This window comes from Salmo salar, chromosome 08 (genome assembly GCF_965601325.2).
Source record: "Salmo salar chromosome 08, fSalSal1, whole genome shotgun sequence".
NCBI lineage: Eukaryota > Metazoa > Chordata > Actinopteri > Salmoniformes > Salmonidae > Salmo > Salmo salar.
The window spans coordinates 38,400,001-38,420,960 of record NC_138298.1 but is presented as its reverse complement, the minus strand read 5'-3'; the positions used below and the strand labels follow the sequence as shown (position 1 = coordinate 38,420,960).

At 42.6% G+C, this 20,960-nt stretch overlaps 1 protein-coding gene across 1 annotated transcript in view; it reads right to left on the bottom strand.

Annotated features, from left to right (window-relative positions):
• Nucleotides 1–20,960, bottom strand: part of LOC106610542 (receptor-type tyrosine-protein phosphatase delta) — a 205,096-nt gene that overhangs the window by 45,062 nt on the left and 139,074 nt on the right. The window contains 3 exon segments of the mRNA XM_082978641.1: nucleotides 1,829–2,004; nucleotides 13,520–13,643; nucleotides 17,880–17,977. Coding sequence (XP_082834767.1) covers nucleotides 1,829–2,004; nucleotides 13,520–13,643; nucleotides 17,880–17,977 — 398 coding nt within the window.

Genomic DNA, 20,960 nt, shown 5'->3' with positions numbered 1-20,960 from the left:
ATGGTACTGCATAGCCATATATGTACATGGATATATAGTCTGGGTACTACATGGTAGTACTACTCGTCATGGTACTACATAGTACATGTAGTACTACTAGTCATGGTACTACATAGCCATATATGTACATGGATATATAGTCTGGGTACTACATGGTAGTACTACTAGTCATGGTACTACATAGTACATGGTAGTACCACTAGTCATAATACTACACACTACATGTTAGTACTACTAGTCATGGTACTACATACTACATGTTAGTACTACTAGTCATGGTACTACATAGTACTACATAGTACATGGCAGTACTACAAGTCATAGTACTACATAGAACATGGTAGTACTACTAGTCATGGTCCTACATAGTACATGTTAGTTCTACTAGTCATTGTACTACATAGTACATGTTAGTTCTACTAGTCATGGTAGTACATAGTACATGACAGTACTACAGTATAAGCATAGTATTAGTAGAAGCATGGTGGAAAGAGAAAGTTGTACCTAGTTTTTACATGGGGTAAGAAGAGAAACTGAAGACTAAAGGTGACAACACCATGTTAGAAACACGTTAGAGGGAGAAAGTACATGATTATTTAAGGTCCTAATAGGAGAGTCATACTGCTGTATACACACATAATATACAGCGGCGTTCACCAACTGGCCTCCCGCATGCTATTTGGCCACCCCAAGTTTTCTAAACCTCCCAAAAAACAATATAGATATTTATTTATTTATTCTTAGAAAAATAAAAGACTGTAAAAAAAACCACCTGCAAATCAGCTCCAACTGATTTTAATTTTGGAAATCTGTTCCAAAGGTATTCAAACGCATAATAAAGAGATATATGTCATCACACAGGTTTAGAAATGTAAACAAAGTTTGAAATGATTCTGTTTAAGTCTAGTATTATACTGTATCTGTTCGGGCTTGTTGTTGTCAATTTTGCAGTCTACAAATGATTAGAAATTATGTTCCGTGGTCCCCTGACCATCCACACCAGAGGAACTTGTATCCACACTGTACGCTGACATTAGTGGGTACAACACTGTACAGGACATAGTATAGTTCTATCTCCATCCACATTGACCATCAACTGATCTGTCCTCCTTCCCCCAGTCATTACAATGATCTGTCCTCCTTCCCCCAGTCATTACAATGATCTGTCCTCCTTCCCCCAGTCATTACAATGATCTGTCCTCCTTCCCCCAGTCATTACAATGATCTGTCCTCCTTCCCCCAGTCATTACAATGATCTGTCCTCCTTCCCCCAATCATTACACTGATCTGTCCTCCTTCCCCCAGTCATTACACTGATCTGTCCTCCTTCCCCCAGTCATTACAATGATCTGTCCTCCTTCCCCCAGTCATTACACTGATCTGTCCTCCTTCCCCCAGTCATTACAATGATCTGTCCTCCTTCCCCCAATCATTACACTGATCTGTCCTCCTTCCCCCAGTCATTACACTGATCTGTCCTCCTTCCCCCAGTCATTACACTGATCTGTCCTCCTTCCCCCAATCATTACAATGATCTGTCCTCCTTCCCCCAGTCATTACAATGATCTGTCCTCCTTCCCCCAGTCATTACAATGATCTGTCCTCCTTCCCCCAGTCATTACAATGATCTGTCCTCCTTCCCCCAGTCATTACAATGATCTGTCCTCCTTCCCCCAATCATTACACTGATCTGACTGTTCCTATAAATAGCTCTGGATAAGGCTGTCTGCTAAAAATCACTCAAATGTTAAAAAATGTCATTTCTAACAAGTCTATTGATTTCTAACTGTCCTCTGAACTGTATTAAACATGGGATGTCAGTCCTTACCCGGGACTTCTCCTCTAGCTTGGTCATCATTATGATGTTGGCCGTGTGCTGTTCCCAAACCAGTCTCCAGAAGTCACAGAAGGTCTCGGGGAGAGAGCCCTGCGTCGCGATGTAGGCGTTCTGACGACGGTAGCCATCAATGTAGTTAGCATTGATGTAGTCACTGCCTGGGATACCTGGAGGGGGGGGGGGGGGGAGAAGTGGAGGGAGAGAGAAGTGGAGGGAGAGAGAGAGAGAGAGCGGGGGAGACAGAGAGAGAGAAAGTGGGAGATAAAGGGAGAGAGAGAGAATGGGAGAGTGAAAGAGGTAGGGAGAGAGAGAAAGGGTGGAGGGAGGGAGGGATACATTTGTAATGTCTTTATGGTTTTCAGACAACTGAGTGTAATATTTAACTACTGAGTGTAATAATATTTACCTACTGAGTGTAACATTTAACTACTGAGTGTAATAATATTTACCTACTGAGTGTAATAATATTTACCTACTGAGTGTAATATTTAACTTCTGAGTGTAACATTTAACTACTGGGTGTAATATTTACCTACTGAGTGTAATAATATTTACCTACTGAGTGTAATAATATTTACCTACTGAGTGTAATATTTACCTACTGAGTGTAATATTTACCTACTGAGTGTAATATTTACCTACTGAGTGTAATATTTACCTACTGAGTGTAATATTTACCTACTGAGTGTAATATTTAACTACTGAGTGTAATATTTACCCACTGAGTGTAATATTTAACTTCTGAGTGTAATATTTAACAACACTGTAATATTTACCTACTGAGTGTAATATTTAACAACAGTGTAATATTAAACTACTGAGTGTAATATTTAACAACAGTGTAATATTAAACTTCTGAGTGTAATATTTACCTACTGAGTGTAATATTTACCCACTGAGTGTAATATTTACCCACTGAGTGTAATATTTAACTACAGAGTGTAATGTTTACTGTTAACTCGGTCAGATAATCAGATCAGCCGCCCCTTGGGGATTATCAAAGTAGTCAATCAATCAATCAATCTGCATGTACAGTGGATGTGTTAGTTAGTGGATTGTGTTACTATCTCAGCTGATAACCAGTTTGTGTGGGAGGGGGTTGTGTTAACTATCTCAGCTGATAACCAGTTTGTGTGGGAGGGGGTTGTGTTAACTATCTCAGCTGATAACCAGTTTGTATGGGAGGGGCTTGTGTTACTATCTCAGCTGATAACCAGTTTGTATGGGAGGGGATTGTGTTAACTATCTCAGCTGATAACCAGTTTGTATGGGAGGGGATTGTGTTACTATCTCAGCTGATAACCAGTTTGTATGGGAGGGGATTGTGTTAACTATCTCAGCTGATAACCAGTTTGTATGGGAGGGGATTGTGTTACTATCTCAGCTGATAACCAGTTTGTATGGGAGGGGAAGGGTGTTAACTATCTCAGCTGATAACCAGTTTGTATGGGAGAGGATTGTGTTAACTATCTCAGCTGATAACCAGTTTGTATGGGAGGGGATTGTGTTACTATCTCAGCTGATAACCAGTTTGAATGGGAGAGGATTGTGTTACTATCTCAGCTGATAACCAGTTTGTATGGGAGGGGATTGTGTTAACTGTCTCAGCTGATAACCAGTTTGTATGGGAGGGGATTGTGTTACTATCTCAGCTGATAACCAGTTTGTATGGGAGGGGATTGTGTTACTATCTCAGCTGATAACCAGTTTGTATGGGAGGGGATTGTGTTAACTATCTCAGCTGATAACCAGTTTGTATGGGAGGGGATTGTGTTAACTATCTCAGCTGATAACCAGTTTGTATGGGAGGGGATTGTGTTAACTATCTCAGCTGATAACCAGTTTGTATGGGAGGGGCTTGTGTTACTATCTCAGCTGATAACCAGTTTGTATGGGAGAGGATTGTGTTACTATCTCAGCTGATAACCAGTTTGTATGGGAGGGGATTGTGTTACTATCTCAGCTGATAACCAGTTTGTATGGGAGGAGATGTGTCTGTTTCATTCAGGATCAGTCATGTTCATCTGTGCCTTATGCCCATAATCCCCCAAATCACTGTGTCTTACACACACACACACACACACACACACACACACACACACACACACACACACACACACACACACACACACACACACACACACACACACACACACACACACACACACACACCCCCTGACCTGATTCTAGTGAGTCAGAAAGCAGGTCACAAAGCTCTTGATGTATCTTTTGAGGTCAGTTTATATAACTAATAAACAGCCCTCCCTGATACCGACACTATCAAATATATATACTTTAGACCAGAGCCCTATTCCCTATATAGTGAACTACTTTAGACCAGAGCCCTATTCCCTATATAGTGAACTACTTTAGACCAGAGCCCTATTCCCTATATAGTGAACTACTTTAGACCAGAGCCTTATTCCCTATATAGTGAACTACTTTAGACCAGAGCCCTATTCCCTATATAGTGAACTACTTTAAACCAGAGCCCTATTCCCTATATAGTGAACTACTTTAAACCAGAGCCCTATTCCCTATATAGTGAACTACTTTAGACCAGAGCCCTATTCCCTATATAGGGAACTACTAGTGACCAGAGTCCTATTCCCTATATAGTGAACTACTAGTGACCAGAGCCCTATTCCCTATATAGTGAACTACTAGTGACCAGCCCTATTCCCTATATAGTGAACTACTAGTAACCAGAGCCCTATTCCCTATAGAGTGAACTACTAGTAACCAGAGCCCTATTCCCTATATAGTGAACTACTAGTGACCAGAGCCCTATTCCCTATATAGTGAACTACTAGTGACCAGAGCCCTATTCCCTATATAGTGCACTACTAGTGACCAGGGCCCTATTCCCTATATAGTGAACTACTAGTGACCAGAGCCCTATTCCCTATATAGTGAACTACTAGTGACCAGAGCCCTATTCCCTATATAGTGAACTACTTTAGACCAGAGTCCTATTCCCTATATAGTGAACTACTTTAGACCAGAGCCCTATTCCCTATATAGTGAACTACTAGTGACCAGAGCCCTATTCCCTATAAAGTGAACTACTTTAGACCAGAGCCATATTCCCTATATAGTGAACTACTAGTAACCAGAGCCCTATTCCCTATATAGTGAACTACTTTAGACCAGAGCCCTATTCCCTATATAGTGAACTACTAGTGACCAGAGCCCTATTCCCTATATAGTGAACTACTAGTGACCAGAGCCCTATTCCCTATATAGTGAACAACTAGTGACCAGAGTCCTATTCCCTATATAGTGAACTACTAGTGACCAGAGTCCTATTCCCTATATAGTGAACTACTTTAGACCAGAGCCCTATTCCCTATATAGTGAACTACTTTAAACCAGAGCCCTATTCCCTATATAGTGAACTACTAGTGACCACCGCCCTATTCCCTATATAGTGAACTACTAGTGACCAGAGCCCTATTCCCTATATAGTGAACTACTAGTGACCAGAGCCCTATTCCCTATATAGTGAACTACTTTAGACCAGAGTCCTATTCCCTATATAGTGAACTACTAGTAACCAGAGCCCTATTCCCTATATAGTGAACTACTTTAGACCAGAGCCCTATTCTCTATAAAGTGAACTACTTTAGACCAGAGCCCTATTCCCTATATAGTGAACTACTAGTGACCAGAGCCCTATTCCCTATATAGTGAACTACTAGTGACCAGAGCCCTATTCCCTATATAGTGAACTACTTTAGACTAGAGCCCTATTCCCTATATAGTGAACTACTTTAGACCAGGGCCTTATTCCCTATATAATGCACTACTTTAGACCAGAGCCCTATTCCCTATACAGTGAACTACTAGTGACCAGGGCCCTATTCCCTATATAGTGAACTACTTTAGACCAGAGCCCTATTCCCTATATAGTGAACTACTTTAGACCAGAGCCCTATTCCCTATATAGTGAACTACTAGTGACCAGAGCCCTATTCCCTATATAGTGATCTACTAGTAACCAGGGCCCTATTCCCTATATAGTGAACTACTTTAGACCAGGGACCTATTCCCTATATAGTGAACTACTAGTGACCAGAGTCCTATTCCCTATATAGTGAACTACTAGTAACCAGAGTCCTATTCCCTATATAGTGAACTACTAGTGACCAGAGCCCTATTCCCTATATATTGAACTACTAGTGACCAGAGTCCTATTCCCTATATAGTGAACTACTAGTGACCAGAGCCCTATTCCCTATATAGTGAACTACTAGTGACCAGAGCCCTATTCCCTATATATTGAACTACTAGTGACCAGAGCCCTATTCCCTATATAGTGAACTACTAGTGACCAGAGCCCTATTCCCTATATAGTGAACTACTAGTGACCAGAGCCCTATTCCCTATATAGTGAACTACTAGTGACCAGAGCCCTATTCCCTATATAGTGAACTACTAGTAACCAGAGCCCTATTCCCTATATAGTGAACTACTAGTGACCAGAGTCCTATTCCCTATATAGTGAACTACTTTAGACCAGAGCCCTATTCCCTATATAGTGAACTACTAGTGACCAGGGCCCTATTCCCTATATAGTGCACTACTAGTGACCAGAGCCCTATTCCCTATATAGTGAACTACTAGTGACCAGAGCCCTATTCCCTATATAGTGAACTACTAGTGACCAGAGCCCTATTCCCTATATAGTGCACTACTAGTGACCAGAGCCCTATTCCCTATATAGTGAACTACTAGTGACCAGAGCCCTATTCCCTATATAGTGAACTACTTTAAACCAGAGCCCTATTCCCTATATAGTGAACTACTTTAGACCAGAGCCCTATTCCCTATATAGTGAACTACTAGTAACCAGAGCCCTATTCCCTATATAGTGAACTACTAGTGACCAGAGCCCTATTCCCTATATAGTTAACTACTAGTGACCAGAGCCCTATTCCCTATATAGTGCACTACTAGTGACCAGGGCCCTATTCCCTATATAGTGAACTACTAGTGACCAGAGCCCTATTCCCTATATAGTGAACTACTAGTGACCAGAGCCCTATTCCCTATATAGTGAACTACTTTAGACCAGAGTCCTATTCCCTATATAGTGAACTACTTTAGACCAGAGCCCTATTCCCTATATAGTGAACTACTAGTGACCAGAGCCCTATTCCCTATAAAGTGAACTACTTTAGACCAGAGCCATATTCCCTATATAGTGAACTACTAGTAACCAGAGCCCTATTCCCTATATAGTGAACTACTTTAGACCAGAGCCCTATTCCCTATATAGTGAACTACTAGTGACCAGAGCCCTATTCCCTATATAGTGAACTACTAGTGACCAGAGCCCTATTCCCTATATAGTGAACAACTAGTGACCAGAGTCCTATTCCCTATATAGTGAACTACTAGTGACCAGAGTCCTATTCCCTATATAGTGAACTACTTTAGACCAGAGCCCTATTCCCTATATAGTGAACTACTTTAAACCAGAGCCCTATTCCCTATATAGTGAACTACTAGTGACCAGGGCCCTATTCCCTATATAGTGAACTACTAGTGACCAGAGTCCTATTCCCTATATAGTGAACTACTTTAGACCAGAGTCCTATTCCCTATATAGTGAACTACTAGTAACCAGAGCCCTATTCCCTATATAGTGAACTACTTTAGACCAGAGCCCTATTCTCTATAAAGTGAACTACTTTAGACCAGAGCCCTATTCCCTATATAGTGAACTACTAGTGACCAGGGCCTTATTCCCTATATAGTGCACTACTTTAGACCAGAGCCCTATTCCCTATACAGTGAACTACTAGTGACCAGGGCCCTATTCCCTATATAGTGAACTACTTTAGACCAGAGCCCTATTCCCTATATAGTGAACTACTTTAGACCAGAGCCCTATTCCCTATATAGTGAACTACTAGTGACCAGAGCCCTATTCCCTATATAGTGATCTACTAGTAACCAGGGCCCTATTCCCTATATAGTGAACTACTTTAGACCAGGGACCTATTCCCTATATAGTGAACTACTAGTGACCAGAGTCCTATTCCCTATATAGTGAACTACTAGTAACCAGAGTCCTATTCCCTATATAGTGTACTACTAGTGACCAGAGTCCTATTCCCTATATAGTGAACTACTTTAGACCAGAGCCCTATTCCCTATATAGTGAACTACTAGTGACCAGGGCCCTATTCCCTATATAGTGCACTACTAGTGACCAGAGCCCTATTCCCTATATAGTGAACTACTAGTGACCAGAGCCCTATTCCCTATATAGTGAACTACTAGTGACCAGGGCCCTATTTCCTATATAGTGAACTACTAGTGACCAGAGCCCTATTCCCTATATAGTGAACTACTAGTGACCAGAGCCCTATTCCCTATATAGTGCACTACTAGTGACCAGAGTCCTATTCCCTATATAGTGAACTACTTTAGACCAGAGTCCTGTTCCCTATATAGTGAACTACTAGTAACCAGAGCCCTATTCCCTATATAGTGAACTACTAGTGACCAGAGCCCTATTCCCTATATAGTGAACTACTAGTGACCAGGGCCCTATTCCCTATATAGTGTACTACTAGTGACCAGAGCCCTATTCCCTATATAGTGAACTACTAGTGACCAGAGCCCTATTCCCTATATAGTGCACTACTTTAGACCAGAGCCCTATTCCCTATAAAGTGAACTACTTTAAACCAAAGCCCTATTCCCTATATAGTGAACTACTAGTGACCAGGGGCCTATTCCCTATATAGTGAACTACTAGTGACCAGAGCCCTATTCCCTATATAGTGAACTACTAGTAACCAGAGCTCTATTCCCTATATAGTGAACTACTAGTGACCAGAGCCCTATTCCCTATATAGTGAACTACTAGTGACCAGAGCCCTATTCCCTATATAGTGAACTACTAGTAACCAGAGCTCTATTCCCTATATAGTGAACTACTAGTGACCAGAGCCCTATTCCCTATATAGTGAACTACTTTAGACCAGAGCCCTATTCCCTATATAGTGAACTACTAGTAACCAGAGCCCTATTCCCTATATAGTGAACTACTTTAGACCAGAGCCCTATTCCCTATATAGTGAACTACTAGTGACCAGAGCCCTAATCCCTATATAGTGAACTACTAGTGACCAGAGCCCTATTCCCTATATAGTGAACTTCTAGTGACCAGAGCCCTATTCCCTATAGAGTGAACTACTAGTGACCAGAGCCCTATTCCCTATATAGAAAACTACTTTAGACCAGGGCCCTATTACCTATATAGTGCACTACTTTAGACAAGAGCCCTATTCCCTATATAGTGAACTACTAGTAACCAGAGCCCTATTCCCTATATAGTGAACTACTTTAGACCAGAGCCCCATTCCCTATATAGTGAACTACTAGTGACCAGGGCCCTATTCCCTATATAGTGAACTACTAGTAACCAGAGCCCTATTCCCTATATAGTGAACTACTAGTAACCAGAGCCCTATTCCCTATAGAGTGAACTACTAGTGACCAGAGCCCTATTCCCTATAGAGTGAACTACTAGTGACCAGAGCCCTATTCCCTATATAGTGAACTACTTTAGACCAGGGCCCTATTCCCTATAGAGTGCACTACTTTAGACAAGAGCCCTATTCCCTATATAGTGAACTACTAGTAACCAGAGCCCTATTCCCTATATAGTGAACTACTTTAGACCAGAGCCCCATTCCCTATATAGTGAACTACTAGTGACCAGGGCCCTATTCCCTATATAGTGAACTACTAGTAACCAGAGCCCTATTCCCTATATAGTGAACTACTAGTGACCAGAGCCCTATTCCCTATATAGTGAACTACTTTAGACCAGAGCCCCATTCCCTATATAGTGAACTACTAGTGACCAGGGCCCTATTCCCTATATAGTGATCTACTAGTAACCAGAGCCCTATTCCCTATATAGTGAACTACTAGTAACCAGAGCCCTATTCCCTATATAGTGAACTACTAGTGACCAGAGCCCTATTCCCTATATATTGAACTACTAGTGACCAGAGCCCTATTCCCTATATAGTGAACTACTTTAGACCAGAGCCCTATTCCCTATATAGTGAACTACTAGTAACCAGGGCCCTATTCCCTATATAGTGAACTACTAGTGACCAGCCCTATTCCCTATATAGTTAACAACTAGTGACCAGAGCCCTATTCCCTATATAGTGAACTACTTTAGACCAGAGCCCTATTCCCTATATAGTGCACTACTTTAGACCAGAGCCCTATTTCCTATATAGTGCACTACTTTAGACCAGAGCCCTATTCCCTATATAGTGAACTACTAGTGACCAGAGCCCTATTCCCTATATAGTGAACTACTAGTGACCAGAGCCCTATTCCCTATATAGTGCACTACTTTAGACCAGAGCCCTATTCCCTATATAGTGAACTACTAGTGACCAGAGCCCTATTCCCTATATAGTGCACTACTTTAGACCAGAGCCCTATTCCCTATATAGTGAACTACTTTAGACCAGAGCCCTATTCCCTATATAGTAAACTACTTTAAACCAGAGCCCTATTCCCTATATAGTGAACTACTTTAGACCAGAGCCCTATTCCCTATATAGTGAACTACTAGTGACCAGAGCCCTATTCCCTATATAGTGAACTACTAGTGACCAGAGCCCTATTCCCTATATAGTGAACTACTTTAGACCAGAGCCCCATTCCCTATATAGTGAACTACTAGTGACCAGGGCCCTATTCCCTATATAGTGAACTACTTTAGACCAGAGCCATATTCCCTATATAGTGAACTACTAGTGACCAGAGCCCTATTCCCTATATAGTGAACTACTAGTGACCAGGGCCCTATTCCCTATATAGTGAACTACTAGTGACCAGGGCCCTATTCCCTATATAGTGAACTACTAGTGACCAGGGCCCTATTCTCTATATAGTGAACTACTAGTAACCAGAGCCCTATTCCCTATATAGTGAACTACTAGTAACCAGAGCCCTATTCCCTATATAGTGAACTACTAGTGACCAGAGCCCTATTCCCTATATAGTGAACTACTAGTGACCAGGGCCCTATTCCCTATATAGTGAACTACTAGTGACCAGAGCCCTATTCCCTATATAGTGAACTACTAGTAACCAGAGCCCTATTCCCTATATAGTGAACTACTTTAGACCAGAGCCCTATTCCCTATATAGTGAACTACTAGTGACCAGGGCCCTATTCCCTATATAGTGAACTACTAGTAGACCAGAGCCCTATTCCCTATATAGTGAACTACTAGTAACCAGAGCCCTATTCCCTATATAGTGAACTACTAGTGACCAGAGCCCTATTCCCTATATAGTTGAACTACTAGTGACCAGAGCCCTATTCCCTATATAGTGAACTACTTTAGACCAGAGCCCTATTCCCTATATAGTGCACTACTTTAGACCAGAGCCCTATTTCCTATATAGTGCACTACTTTAGACCAGAGCCCTATTCCCTATATAGTGAACTACTAGTGACCAGAGCCCTATTCCCTATATAGTGAACTACTAGTGACCAGAGCCCTATTCCCTATATAGTGCACTACTTTAGACCAGAGCCCTATTCCCTATATAGTGAACTACTAGTGACCAGAGCCCTATTCCCTATATAGTGCACTACTTTAGACCAGAGCCCTATTCCCTATATAGTGAACTACTTTAGACCAGAGCCCTATTCCCTATATAGTAAACTACTTTAAACCAGAGCCCTATTCCCTATATAGTGAACTACTTTAGACCAGAGCCCTATTCCCTATATAGTGAACTACTAGTGACCAGAGCCCTATTCCCTATATAGTGAACTACTAGTGACCAGAGCCCTATTCCCTATATAGTGAACTACTTTAGACCAGAGCCCTATTCCCTATATAGTGAACTACTTTAGACCAGAGCCCTATTCCCTATATAGTGAACTACTAGTGACCAGAGCCCTATTCCCTATATAGTGCACTACTTTAGACCAGAGCCCTATTCCCTATATAGTGAACTACTAGTGACCAGAGCCCTATTCCTTATATAGTGAACTACTTTAGACCAGAGCCCTATTCCCTATATAGCGAACTACTAGTGACCAGAGCCCTATTCCCTATATAGTGAACTACTTTAGACCAGAGCCCTATTCCCTATATAGTGAACTACTAGTGACCAGAGCCCTATTCCCTATATAGTGCACTACTTTAGACCAGAGCCCTATTCCTTATATAGTAAACTACTAGTGACCAGGGCCCTATTCCCTATATAGTGAACTACTTTAGACCAGAGCCCTATTCCCTATATAGTGAACTACTAGTGACCAGAGCCCTATTCCCTATATAGTGAACTACTTTAGACCAGAGCCCTATTCCCTATATAGTGAACTACTAGTGACCAGAGCCCTATTCCCTATATAGTGCACTACTTTAGACCAGAGCCCTATTCCCTATATAGTGAACTACTAGTGACCAGAGCCCTATTCCCTATATAGTGAACTACTTTAGGCCAGAGCCCTATTCCCTATATAGTGAACTACTAGTGACCAGAGCCCTATTCCCTATATAGTGCACTACTTTAGACCAGAGCCCTATTCCCTATATAGTGCACTAGGGTCCGTTGGGACTAGGCTCTCTCTCTCCCTCATTCTCTCTCTCACGCACACATGCTTGCGAGCAGACACACACACACACACACACACACACACACACACACACACACACACACACACACACACACACACACACACACACACACACACACACACACACACACACACACACACACACACACACACACACACACACACACACAGCATGCTAGTTCAAAATGTGAAGTAACATTAACATAAGGTAATGGTAGAAGCAATATATGTTCATCCACAGTCAATCTCTCAAACCAGCAGCCTGTCTATAGGCTTTGATGTGTGTGTGGGTGTATAACTTGACTGGATAGGAGTAACAGAAGTAAGGCTGCTGTGCAGCTTGGTTGAAAACAGAGCTGAGATGAGTTCCCATCTCTCACTGGCTCTGCAGGCTTGGCAGAGTCTGTGTGTGTGTGTGTGTGTGTGTGTGTGTGTGTGTGTGTGTGTGTGTGTGTGTGTGTGTGTGTGTGTGTGTGTGTGTGTGTGTGTGTGTGTGTGTGTGTGTGTGTGTGTGTGTGTGTGTGTGTGGCGAGAGTCAGAATGTGTGTATGTGTGTGCGTGCGTGAGAGAGAGAAAGATAGAAGGAAAGTGTATGCTTGTATGTTAATTTGTGTGTGTGTGTGACTCGCAGGCCTGACAGACAGACAAACAGAGAAGAGAGCTCCAGGACCGAGGAGGTGGAGGGGCTGCTCTCATACATGCTCTGCCCAGATAAGAGTAATCTGTCTGGGCTTTGCCACCCATGGCTTCCTCCTCTCCTCTATGAAGCTGCCAGGGCCCCTCCCTCTCGCTTTCTCTCCCTCTCTGCTTTACAAAAAAAACAGCATACACTCACTGTACTGTAAGTCACTTTAGATAAATGCTTCTGCTCAGTGGTAATATCATATTAAGACAGCGAAGGAACTTTTAGACTGGCCGAGAATAAAACAAGAAAAGTGTGTGTGTGTGTGTCTCTCCCTTGATGCTGGACAGTAGAACCCTGGAGTAATCGTAGGCGAAGACCTTAGCGTGTGTGTGTGTGACTGCCAACTTACCCTCGATGCTGGACAGTAGAACCCTGGAGTGGTCGTAGGCAATCACGTTCGCATAGCGGTTCTTTGGCTTGTTGACCTCTAGGTTAGACTGCTCCCAGGTGAACTGCTGTCCGGGGTCAATGGACTACAACACAGAGGTTAGAGGTTAGAGTTTTGATTAAAATGCTCCCAGGTGTACTGCTGGACAGAGGTCAATGGACTATAACACAGTTGTCAAAGGGTAATAAGCAAGGGTTGGAACCGGTTCAGGGAACAGAACAGAAAACCGTGTGATAACTAAATTATTTAAGGAACAGAACCCGAACCAAAAACGAAAGTGATCTATACTGTTGCGGAACAGAACCGTTATTTTAAAAACATGGGAACCGGTTCTTTTATGTTCCTCACATTTTTTTTCCCAGTCTCACAAAATTCGCAACAAAGCGCCTATGCAAAGCCCTCACTTTGTCACTCAGAAACTTATTCCAGGATCTGCCCGCAAGCTGGAAATCTTTGCCAGTGGGTGTGTAGGCTACCTGCCCCTCCCCCTCTGAAGTAGGTTACTGTAGCCTACTGACCACGTTACAAGTGTAATTCAGAAATGATGGTGAGATGTTTAATTAGAGAAGAATGGATTTACTTTTTATTGCTAGTTAAGGATACTATAGTTTTATCACTTTTCACATTGGATTTATTAACTACTCAAATCAAATCAAACTATTTGTCACACGTGCCGAATACAACAAGTGTAGACCTTACCGTGAAATGCTTACTTACAAGATCTTAACTAACAGAGCAGTTCAAGAAGAGTTAAGAAAATATTTACCAAATAAACTAAAGATAAAAAATAATAATTAGTAACGGTAACACAATAACATAACAATAATGAGGCTATATACAGGGGGTACCGGTATCAAGTCAGTGTGCGGGGGTACAGGTTAGAGGTAATTTGTACTTGTAGGTAGGGGTGAATGGACAATGAGGTAACATGTGTTTTTAATTCTAGTACGGCTCTGTACACACAAGCTTGTTAGCTAGCTAGCTAACGTTAGCTCTGATCCAACATTATGTCAACTCGGAAGTTCAAAGACATTTAAAGTTCCTCTATAGAAGCCGCTCCTCCGTAGGTATAATTCAGTGGGGTTCCTAATTCAGATAGTGCATGTTATAACAAGATGCCCAGTGTTTCAAGACAAGCTTCCTCCTTTCTGTCTCGCTCTCCCTTCAACCTCAACATGTTAGCTGACTGGCAGCAATTTGTGTGTTTTTTTTGTCTTTCAGTGAGATTAAACCATGCAGATACGTCAAAATTACAATTTGTTCTTAAGGACTTTCCTATACAGATGAAATGGCCTACCCGCTTCACAGCAAGCTGCTCTATCTGCACTGATTGGTGAAGTCATCAAATGTGGAGCTAAATGTAAAAAGAAACTAAAAATAATGTTTATTTCAGAGGTTGAAAAGGAACAGAAAGGAATGATATAAAACCGATACTTATTCTGGTTTGAAACTGGTTCAGACGGAACAGTGTAACGGAAAACAAACAAAAAAAATGATGGTTTTCTTCAGAATGAAACGTGTGGAAATTCATTTCAGGTTCCAACCCTTGGTAATAAGTGTCAATGAACGACAACACAACAGGTCAAAGGTTGAATTGAATTAAAAACAAGACAGTATAGGCATGAAACAGTAACAAAACATTTTGAAAACGGAATAAAAATGTTTTGCTACGTTTTACCCAACAGAATACATGATGAAACGCCATGAATTCCTTTGGGGAGAGAGAAAAGTTCAGTCCAACACAGAACCTATAACGACGCTATAAAACACAACTGTCTGTGGCACAAACACACATGATGTCATTTGTGCATTAAAATATGGAGAGAGAGAGAGAGCCTGCAATGAAGTCTTTTGGAATATTTTACGATGCATAATTATGGTGTGGTTGTGTGTGTGTGTGTGTGTGTGTGTGTGTGTGTGTGTGTGTTTGTGTGTGTGTGTCTTTGGTCTACTCACTGCTCACTAGCATATGTGTCTGATTATGACACCGCAATTACTCCTGGTTTATCTCTATCCCTTTTCTCTCTCCATCCCTCCGTCTCTCTCGTTCTCTCTCCATCTCTCCATCTCTCTCGTTCTCTCTCCATCCCCCCATCTCTCTCAATCTCTCCCCATCCCTCCATCTCTCTCGTTCTCTCTCCATCCCTCCATCTCTCTCGTTCTCTCTCCATCCCCCCATCTCTCTCGTTCTCTTCCCATCCCTCCATCTCTCTCGTTCTCTTCCCATCCCTCCATCTCTCTCGTTCTCTCTCCATCCCCCATCTCTCTCGTTCTCTCTCCATCCCTCCATCTCTCTCGTTCTCTCTCCATCCCCCCATCTCTCTCGTTCTCTCTCCATCTCTCTCGTTCTCTCTCCATCCCCCCATCTCTCTCGTTCTCTCTCCATCCCTCCATCTCTCTCGTTCTCTCTCCATCCCCCCATCTCTCTCGTTCTCTCTCTATCCCTCCATCTCTCTCGTTCTCTCTCCATCTCTCTCGTTCTCTCTCCATCCCTCCATCTCTCTCGTTCTCTCTCCATCCCTAGATCTCTCTCGTTCTCTCTCCATCCCTCCGTCTCTCTCGTTCTCTCTCCATCCCTCCATCTCTCTCGTTCTCTCTCTATCCCTCCATCTCTCTCGTTCTCTCTCCATCCCTCCCATCTCTCTCGTTCTCTCTCCATCCCCCCCATCTCTCTCGTTCTCTCTCCATCCCTCCCATCTCTCTCGATCCCCCCATCTCTCTCGTTCTCTCTCCATCCCCCCATCCCGCATCTCTCTTTCTATCTTGTTCTCCTTTCTTCTACAAGGTCAGTCCCCATCTTTCCATCTCTTTCAACATTTTCTCTTTTTGACTTCCCATCTCCCTAACATTTATGTTTGACTACCCTCTGTCCTAACCCCCCGTCTCTCTCTCTCCCTCTCTCTCGCTCCCTCTCTTTCTCTCTCTCTCAATTAAATTTAAGGGGCTTTAGTGCCATGGGAAACATATGTTTACATCGCCAAAGCAAGTGAAGTAGATAATAAACAAAAGTGAAATAAACAATAAAAATGAACAGTAAGCATTACACAAGTCTCTCTCTCCCCCTCTCTCCCTCTCTCCCTCTCTCCCTCCCTCCCCCTCACTCCATCCTCTCTCTTCGTTCTAGCCCTAGCCAATTAGAGCCATCCGGATTCTATATCCAGCATGCACAGGCCTAAAAGTAGTATATTCTCCATCTTAACAACTTTTTACAGTTGTATTCTCATGGAATAATGTAGATATTCTAAGGACTAATCAAAAAGGTGCTCTATTGTACAGAACATGGCCATGATAAAAACACTCTTCTCTCTTCTTTCACTCTGTCCCTTTCCCTTCTCTCACTTCCCCCGCACTCTCTCTCCCTCTCTCTGTCGTTATCTCTCTCTCCTTTCACTCTGTCCCTTTCCCTTCTCTCACTTCCCCCGCACTCTCTCTCCCTCTCTCTGTCGTTATCTCTCTCTCCTTTCACTCTGTCCCTTTCCCTTCTCTCACTTCCCCCGCACTCTCTCTCCCTGTCTCTGTCTCTGTCTCTCTCCCCTCTATCTCTGTCTTTATCTCTCTCTTCTTTCACTCTGTCCCTTTCCCTTCTCTCACTTCCCCCGCACTCTCTCTCCCTCTCTCTGTCTCTCTCTCTCTCTCTCTCCTGTCTGCTTTCACTCTGTCCCTTTCCCTTCTCTCACTTCCCCCGCACTCTCTCTCCCTCTCTCTGTCTTTGTCTCTCTCTCTCTCTCTCTCTCTCTCTGTGTCTCTCCTGTCTGCTTTCACTCTGTCCCTTTCCCTTCTCTCACTTCCCCCGCACTCTCTCTCCCTGTCTCTGTCTTTATCTCTCTCTTCTTTCACTCTGTCCCTTTCCCTTCTCTCACTTCCCCCGCACTCTCTCTCCCTGTCTCTGTCTTTATCTCTCTCTTCTTTCACTCTGTCCCTTTCCCTTCTCTCACTTCCCCCGCACTCTCTCTCCCTGTCTCTGTCTCTGTCTCTCTCCCCTCTATCTCTGTCTTTATCCTCTATCTCTCTGGAAGCATAACATTGATAACCATCAGTCTGTAAGAAGTATCTCTTTGAGACAGACTGACAGACAGATCTCTGGTTAAAACAGGAGACGTGAGAGGAGGAAGCTTCTGCTTCACATTTAAACCCTGATACCTCTGTCAAAAGATAAAATACATAAACAGGTGTGTGTGTGTGTGTGTGTGTGTGTGTGTATCTGGCTGGCTAGACGGTTTCTACACAGGGTGTAAAACTCAATATGAATTGCATAATGAAACCAGAATAATTGGAGTGAAAATGTCTCCTTCAAACAAACTCTCACACACAGCTACCATACCTCATACTCCTGAGAGAACTTCAGGTTGTCGTTGGCTTTCAGGCCTTCTAGATGATCAGCGAGCTCAGAGATGGGGACAGGTGGGTGACTAGCCATGCCTGACAGAGACAGAGACAGAGAGAGAGAGAGAGAGAGAGAGAGAGAGAGAGAGAGAGAGAGAGAGAGAGAGAGAGAGAGAGAGAGAGAGAGACAGAGAGACAGAGAGACAGAGAAAGAAAGATATATATTATTTGATTGATGTAAGACTATCAGGACAACAAAGTAGTTTCCCCGAAGTTGTCCATAGACACTGATCTTAAGTCAGTTTTACATTGTTTCGCCTAATGCTACAGGTTATGATCATGGGAGGGTAAACTGTTCCTAGATCTGTACCTAAGGGCAACTTCAACCCAGAGCCAGTTAGAAGAGGTTAGATGTTAGATGTGTGGTTCTCAGAGCCATATAAGAGCAGAGTAGAGTTCTGTTGATGAAGAGTAGAGTTCTGTTGATGAAGGGTAGAGTTCTGTTGATGAAGGGTAGTGTTCTGTTGATGAAGAGTAGTGTTGATGAAGAGTAGTGTTGATGAAGAGTAGTGTTCTGTTGATGAAGGGTAGAGTTGATGAAGAGTAGTGTTCTGTTGATGAAGAGTAGTGTTCTGTTGATGAAGAGTAGTGTTCTGTTGATGAAGAGTAGTGTTCTGTTGATGAAGGGTAGAGTTCTGTTGATGAAGAGTAGTGTTCTGTTGATGAAGAGTAGTGTTCTGTTGATGAAGTGTAGTGTTCTGTTGATGAAGTGTAGTGTTCTGTTGATGAAGTGTAGTGGTCTGTTGATGAAGAGTAGTGTTCTGTTGATGAAGAGTAGTGTTCTGTTGATGAAGAGTAGTGTTCTGTTGATGAAGAGTAGTGTTCTGTTGATGAAGAGTAGTGTTCTGTTGATGAAGAGTAGTGTTCTGTTGATGAAGAGTAGTGTTCTGTTGATGAAGTGTAGTGTTCTGTTGATGAAGTGTAGTGGTCTGTTGATGAAGTGTAGTGTTCTGTTGATGAAGGGTAGTGTTCTGTTGATGAAGAGTAGTGTTCTGTTGATGAAGAGTAGTGGTCTGTTGATGAAGAGTAGTGTTCTGTTGATGAAGAGTAGTGTTCTGTTGATGAAGAGTAGTGTTCTGTTGATGAAGAGTAGTGGTCTGTTGATGAAGAGTAGAGTTCTGTTGATGAAGAGTAGTGGTCTGTTGATGAAGAGTAGTGGTGATGAAGAGTAGTAGCTGGTGATGAAGAGTAGTGTTGATGAAGAGTAGTAGCTGGTGGTGAAGAGTAGCTGGTGATGAAGAGTAGCGGTGATGAAGAGTAGCGGTGATGAAGGGTAGTGTTGATGAAGAGAACGTTGATGAAGAGTAGCGGTGATGAAGGGTAGTGTTGATGAAGAGTAGGGGTGATGAAGAGTAGGGGTGATGAAGAGTAGGGGTGATGAAGAGTAGGGGTGATGAAGAGTAGTAGCTGGTGATGAAGAGTAGTAGCTGGTGATGAAGAGTAGCTGGTGATGAAGAGTAGCTGGTGATGAAGTGTAGGGGTGATGAAGAGTAGCGTTGATGAAGAGTAGTCGTGATGAAGGGTAGTGGTGATGAAGAGTAGTAGCTGGTGATGAAGAGTAGTAGCTGGTGATGAAGAGTAGTAGCTGGTGATGAAGAGTAGTAGCTGGTGATGAAGAGTAGTAGCTGGTGATGAAGAGTAGTGGTGATGAAGGGTAGTGGTGATGAAGGGTAGTGGTGATGAAGAGTAGTGGTGATGAAGGGTAGTGTTGATGAAGAGTAGTGGTGATGAAGGGTAGTGGTGATGAAGAGTATTGTTGATGAAGGGTAGTGGTGATGAAGGGTAGTGGTGATGAAGAGTATTGTTGATGCTGAAGACGTCTTGTTAAACAGATATTTTCAAGGCAACAGCCTCACATGGGGCCTGGAGTCTTTCCTGGGCCCGGTATCCCGGTAGCAACGGAATTTACGTTTAGGAGTGTGTTAACGATGCATCGTTTCTACAACGGCCAAAGAACTCGCGTGCGTTTCCCAAAAAACACCACCTAGGCAGAACTTTCTCTAAGTGCCTTTGTTGGCCCATGTGTTGATACTGATGGAAAGGCAGCGCTGATCTCGGGTCAGCTTTCTCCATTCAGATCTGACCATTTAATTATAATTATACCACAATACTGACGACAGAGCAGCTCCTAGAGAGATATTACCACCTATTGGCTATGGCTGCAAATATTGAGGCAGATTATAATGCTGAGGATGAGGCCCTAGTCTACCCTATAATAATGCACTAGATCACAGATTATAATGCTGAGGATGAGGCCCTAGCCTACCCTATAATAATGCACTAGATCACAGATTATAATGCTGAGGATGAGGCCCTAGTCTACCCTATAATAATACACTAGATCACAGATTATAATGCTGAGGATAAGGCCCTAGTCTACCCTATAATAATACACTAAATCACAGATTATAATGCTGAGGATGAGGCCCTAGTCTACCCTATAATAATACACTAAATCACAGATTATAATGCTGAGGATGAGGCCCTAGTCTACCCTATAATAATACACTAGATCACAGATTATAATGCTGAGGATGAGGCCCTAGTCTACCCTATAATAATACACTAGATCACAGATTATAATGCTGAGGATGAGGCCCTAGTCTACCCTATAATAATACACTAAATCACAGATTATAATGCTGAGGATGAGGCCCTAGTCTACCCTATAATAATACACTAGATCACAGATTATAATGCTGAGGATGAGGCCCTAGTCTACCCTATAATAATACACTAAATCACAGATTATAATGCTGAGGATGAGGCCCTAGTCTAGCCTATAATAATACACTAGATCACAGATTATAATGCTGAGGATAAGGCCCTAGTCTACCCTATAATAATACACTAGATCACAGATTATAATGCTGAGGATGAGGCCCTAGCCTACCCTATAATAATACACTAGATCACAGATTATAATGCTGAGGATAAGGCCCTAGTCTACCCTATAATAATACACTAGATCACAGATTATAATGCTGAGGATGAGGCCCTAGTCTACCCTATAATAATA